At 35.7% G+C, this 6,151-nt stretch overlaps 1 protein-coding gene across 1 annotated transcript; it reads left to right on the forward strand.

Moving 5' to 3' along the window:
* Positions 1–723: 723 nt before the first annotated feature.
* Positions 724–5,284, forward strand: LOC123704582. Its single transcript, XM_045652967.1, has 4 exons — positions 724–837; positions 1,135–1,390; positions 1,492–1,572; positions 1,871–5,284. Exons 2-4 carry the CDS (start codon positions 1,135–1,137, stop codon positions 4,537–4,539), a joined length of 3,006 nt encoding a protein of 1,001 aa, XP_045508923.1. The 5' UTR covers positions 724–837; the 3' UTR covers positions 4,540–5,284.
* The last annotated feature ends 867 nt before the right edge of the window (positions 5,285–6,151 follow it).

A 6,151-nucleotide genomic window follows, 5' to 3' on the forward strand; every position in this document is an offset into this window, starting at 1 on the left:
AACGCAACGGTATATTTTAACTGTTTATTTCATGAAAGATATTTTAATTTAATATCAATAATATAATAACTATACCTACCTTGTTGTACTTATTTATATTTGACAAAGTTCTTAACTTAATTAAAAAAAAAACAGTCTAAACATGATAGTTTAATGCCAAGAATATGTATTTAGGAGAAGGCCCGTTTCCTTTTCTTCACCCATCCCAGTCCATTATAACTTTATTCCTATATAATTCATCACAGTGTAAAAAGAATATTTATTTATCGTTTCTTCATCCATTATCCCTAAAAAGCGGTCAAGGAATTTGAGGCACTTTCCGGTACCAGTTCATAAACAAGTTATAGTCATACAGTGATAAAGTTATCATAATTATTATTAGCGACTGCTATGCTCATATTAATTTGTTTCCTGATATGTTATCAGCAAACCAACTCAGTACTCATTTATACATTTAATCACTCTGTGCTATAATTATTATAAACCTTATAATAATTACTTGATTCAATTATTCTAGCTGCTAGCATATCATTAAATTCTGGGAAGATCTAAGCAAATAATCAAATCGAAACAGTATCATAGTTGTCAACACGTACTATAACTACTTTATTTTTATCCCTACTGAGCTTAATACTGTTTACGAACTGAATCCAACTGCCTACCATTGACGAGCTGATGCAATATCTAATGTTTTTCAACCAGTTGTATTAATAGAATTCATGACAGCGACGCGGACGGGCACACAGTTTAGACAATCGCTCCGCTATCGCTACAACGCGTTAGTTGCGATGACATGACGTTTTGGTTGTTACAAGAGATCCATAGCTGGAATAGAAGGTAAGAATCAATTTGATAATCACCTAATTTTAATGGCATTTCAAGGCCAATAATTAATGAATTCGAAAAAAAAATCTGACAGCTTGAAATAGGATTTTTTAAATTGGCAATTATAATTTCGGTGTACCTAACTCATCTTATCTTCATTTTTAGGTTAAAAGTTTAAAACTAATAATTATCATAGTGAAATCCACTATTTTATTTTAAAGGTTGTAGATTGGTGATCAGTCGAGATTAATGTTGTTTTCACAATATTAAATTACTTGAAATTTACGGAAGTGTTTTTGATTATTTCAGATGACAAGTGAAAGTGATAATGAGTCAGCATTCTATGTTGTTCAATTCATAGATGATGAACTGCCTTTTGAAGGAATTGATGATTATGTATGCGTGCCGCGCGCTTGGGTAGTAGTACTCAAAGGGACGAATGGCAAGTCTGTTGTTGCTTATCCTGAAAACGAAGATCCTTTTGATACGAGAAATCGCTTGAAGAGAAAAGAGCGAATCAATGATGAGTGGAAATTTTATATGGCCTCTATCAAATATGAGTCAAGTGAGTTTAATTAAATGTATTGGTTAATAGATCGTGCGTTATATTATTGAAGTATATTCAGATTCAGAACATCTCATAAATTAAAAGGATATTTTTTTCAGATTCTTACGATGATGCAGAACTTTGGATCGCTACGAGAAATAATTATGGACCTGTGGTTGAAGAAAAATCAAAAGTAACAGGTGAAAATCAAATTATTTTATCGGTGTTCACAATTGAATTTTCATTGTAAATACATTTTTGAATACTACTTATTTTAAACTAGCTCTTACCCGCGGCTTCGCTCGCATGCTAGATGGCGTTGAAATAGATTTTGAGATTTTTTGACAAACAATTTTTTTATTATTCGTAAAAAATAAATTTCTGTCTAATAAATGACCGCAACGTCGCAGATGTTATAATGTAATTTTTTATTATGATCCTATTTAGTCCACATTCCTGATATATTTTCAAATAATAATAAGAATTTTTTAATTTCAGATATACAACCAGAGCTTTCGATAAACAAGAAATTGCGCAGCGTCAATAAAAACCATTCGTCAGAATCCAATGATAATTTTCGGAAACCACTGCCCAGAACATCAATCAAGCGACCATCAAAGTCAAAATCGAGGAAAGAAATTAATGAACAACGGTTGAAACTAGATGAATCTGCTCAGTCATCCAGTGTGGTTGTTAATGACGCCAAAGTAGAGCCTCGATCTCCAAAAAGAAAACAGTCGGTTATCATTCAGGATATCCAATCAATGGAAAATTCTCACGCAGAAAAATCTGTCGTTTCTCATGCTGAAGAAAATACTGAACCAAGGTCTAAAACTCCGTGTACTGATAAAACCGAACAAGCTTTAAGCTCACCCGTAAAAGACGTTGATAAACGTATTGAAGTTACCAATGTCGATGACAAAGATCACTCTCAACGTGTTAAGAAGCCCGAACATAATAATAACATGAGCCAAGCTAACTCTTCTAGCAACGTAGCGGATGTGTCAATGGCAGCAACGCAACCTTCTACTGCAGATAAACAGAGCACTCAGCCGAATCAGTATAATCATCAAGAATGTATTCCAGACAGAAGTTCACTATCAAACTTTCTACCACAGATTGAGAATGTTCGATCACTTGCAAATGTTGACGATCACAAACTACCTGTTAATGAAGTTTCAAGTCAGAAAGTGTCTTCCGATTATGAGGAATTATGCTCACCCAAAATTATTGCATACAGTCACATGAATGCGGGTCGACGTTTAGTACCAATTCAAAGACCGGACCGGAATTCAATCGCCCAAACCAGACCTTTGTCGACGAGCTCAGTAGAACAACTACCAGTGGTTATTCAGAATCAATCTCAAAATGATCCACAAGTTTCAAGAACGCACACTGGAAATAGTTCCAGAGACCAAACAGTTCCGCTCAGGAGCATTGGAATGATCTCTCAAGAAATTCATGGACCTAGAATCAATTTCGATCCAAGGAATGTTTTTCAGAGTGTCAATAATGCTGCAGCTACTTCACAACAGCCTTCAAGCTTATCTCATAAGCCTCCTAGCTATATCCAACGATCAGATGGACATCAAAATTCAGTAGCGCATGAACAATATTATACGAACTCTTATCAAAATCAATATCTACCGACCAACCAAGATAACTTTCAACAAGAACTACTTCGGGGTTCTACAGAGAGAAACACTTACGATCATCGACCTACATCTCAAACTATCAATATGAGGATTCCATTAATCAGACAAAATTCAACAACGACAAATTTTCGGAATTCATTACAGCAAGCGTTAGCAACAACTAGTTATAATAACTTCCTTTCGAATAATCCACAACTTCAAGCAAGAATAAGTCAACGATCTACTGGAGATAACAATGAAGACTTAACAACCAGCCCGCAGAATGTCATAGCATCAGAAACAAGGCACAGACAAAACACAGAAATGCCTAGTTGCTCTATGTACCAACCATCCAGAATACAACATACAGCACCCCATGAAAACAGATATCAAAACCTATGCAAGCAGCAACAGTTGGTTCACCATTCTACTCAAACGAATTCAAAGAGAAAGCGAGTTCACTTCATTGATGACGCTACTAGGTTACCTGTGAACGGAATTCATCTAAACGACATGGACAACGCGTGTCAAATAAACGAGTGCACGGTAGATGAAAATCTGTCACCATACCATGCAGTAACTTCAGATTATGATGCTGTTACGAATCAGGAAGTAATCTCAGATCATGAGATGTCATCAGACGAAGCACCTGCTGAAACAACTAACAATGCTTACGGAACTGCAAATGATCCTAGGCGTAGTTCTGCAGATAGACCGACAGCTGCCCAAAACTCTACGGTAAGGAGCTGCCAGATGAATCCCAGAATTATTTTAGAGCAGCAAATGTTGGACAACTTTTCTACCCTCTTTACTCAAATGGGATCTACTTTGCGTCATACGACTGATATGTACAACACCTTACGAAGTTCCATCCTCGATACTGCCATGACATTCAAAAAGTTATTGGGTGCTGTCGAACAATTTAACACAGCGAGAATCACAGCTAACAATGCATCTCTTTCGAGCAACCCAGTACCAGATGTTCCACAGCCTTCTGAAGAAAGACACACTACAATAACAGCGAGTGCCAGTACTAGTAATCAAAATCAACATAGTAATGATGTTGCTAACAAAACGCCGAAAAAGAAACCCAGGAAGTTGTTCCGATTCGTTCTACCACCGGAATATAACGCTCATGATTCAAGATGGACATTGAACTATCCAGAATATCTGCCAGGGCTCGTAGAACTTGTACCTGAAAGTCAAATTTACGTCAGCTACGGACACCTCAAATATTGTCAGCTAGTGTCGAAAGATTGCCCATCATTAGCTCGACGATTATTAACAGAAGTCTTCAACAGAAATGCACTGAGTGTTTGTTCATCATTGAGTGAGACAGCGAAGGCTTCTAATAGTGTCGGTTCTAATATAAGGCCAGATTTAGATGACCATGCGTGTTCGGTACTGTTGAATTTTGTTATAGAGCATGGACTCCAACGTGATTGGAATACTGATCTTAAACCTATCCTCGATATGATACACAGTAAGATGCAAGAGATTCGCTTCAAATATGGTAAAATAGTTGAATGTTGATGACACAAACTGGGCCTACGACAGTTTAATGTGCAAGTACTGCCCGGACAAAACCGACGACGTCAAGCACACGTTTTCCGAGTGCGAACGCTGGATCAGGCAACTTCAAGCAAGACTCTCAACCCTGCAAGTCTAGTGAACGACATGATACGAAGAGAAGAACACTGGACTTAAACCGCAGCTGACGCGCGGCGTTTTTCAATGAAAACAATTTCAGAAAGACTGGAATTAAGTGATGCTGACGCCGCTTAGACCCAGTCTTTCTTGCACTATGTGGAAGGGCGTTTCTGGATAGTGAAAATTCTACACTACCGAACTTCATCGTTCGGTGTCTCAAAAAATTTTTACCCTCGTCAAAAAAATAAAAGCAAAGACTTTTTAAGAATTTTAAGAATGAATGTTCGTTTGTAAGTAAATCTATTAAATCATTTATATTTTTTTGGTTTTTATGGCATTCAAATGCTTTATAAATATTATAAAGGCCTAAAATTAAGAAATTAGTGTAATTATGGCATTTAATAACATTGTTATAATATGAATTCGGAATCACGGGTTAAACTTATTAGAGAAAATAATGATATAGCATTATATAGTTTACTAACGTATGATCGTTAATAGTTGCAATTTTCATTGTGTATGTTAAGTGGATTTACAAGATGTCAACAGTGTCATTCATACTCATAGTAACACAAAAGAGTTCACAAGCTGAATTGTATGAAAATAAAAAAATAAAATAATTGAATAATTTGGTTTTATTTACGATTCGTCAGTGCTCATAGTAGTTCCTAGCATATTTACCTAATGCCAAAAAAAAATTTAAACTGATCGATCACGTGTTCGATTCCGAGACGCTGATCATTCCACTTGTCATCGATTTTTGTCATAGGCCCGTCTCTTGTATGAACCAATACAAGACTTAAAATATTACTTTCTAAAATATGTAGTGACAAAACTATATTATGTACTCCTTGACCAAGGGCTTATTTTTCGTAGATTTTATACAAATCTAACCACAGAACTATATCGAGAATCTAACTTTTATATTGATCCTCACGATGGAACTTTAGAAAAAGTTTGCTATTTTTTGACCTGACTCATCAAACTGATTCTGAAAATACATATGATTCAAAAGCTGACTTATGAAAGTATATTATATATATATATAAACATTGTATACATTTGAACGCGGTTTGTCATCACAAAAACCTCTATAATTGTCATGGGTGGACACAGTAGAAAATTTTGCTTCATTGCGTCAAAAAAATTAGGATAACGGTTGACCCTAAAAGCCATCCCTGCAATTTCCCGCTCATTTTGTACTTAAGCGCTCAAAACTACACATTACGTTTTTGAGCTCTTAGAGCTCAAAAATATGATTTTTGTGTCATTTTGAGCTCAAAACTCTGACAGAAGTCTAATAAAACACAATTTTTTGAATTTTTTAACCACAATATCGTTGGAATGAATGAACCTATTTTCACTTGGTTGGCAGCATTCAACGTAGTTTTTGAAGCCTCATAAAGAATTTTTGAGTATGAATTGATCGAACTAAGAATTTCGGAGTGATTCACAAACGAATCAACCGATTTTGACCGGACATGCGGCAATCGAC

The sequence above is a fragment of the Colias croceus genome, chromosome 2 (genome assembly GCF_905220415.1).
Source record: "Colias croceus chromosome 2, ilColCroc2.1".
In the NCBI taxonomy this organism is placed as follows: Eukaryota; Metazoa; Arthropoda; class Insecta; order Lepidoptera; family Pieridae; genus Colias; species Colias croceus.

Coding starts and splice junctions, on each gene's coding strand:
- LOC123704582 (XM_045652967.1), top strand. CDS start 1,135: ATGACAAGTGAAAGTGATAATGAGTCAGCATTCTATGTTGTTCAATTC. Junction 1,391..1,491: donor CTCTATCAAATATGAGTCAA/GTGAGTTTAATT, acceptor TATTTTTTTCAG/ATTCTTACGATGATGCAGAA. Junction 1,573..1,870: donor AGAAAAATCAAAAGTAACAG/GTGAAAATCAAA, acceptor TTTTAATTTCAG/ATATACAACCAGAGCTTTCG.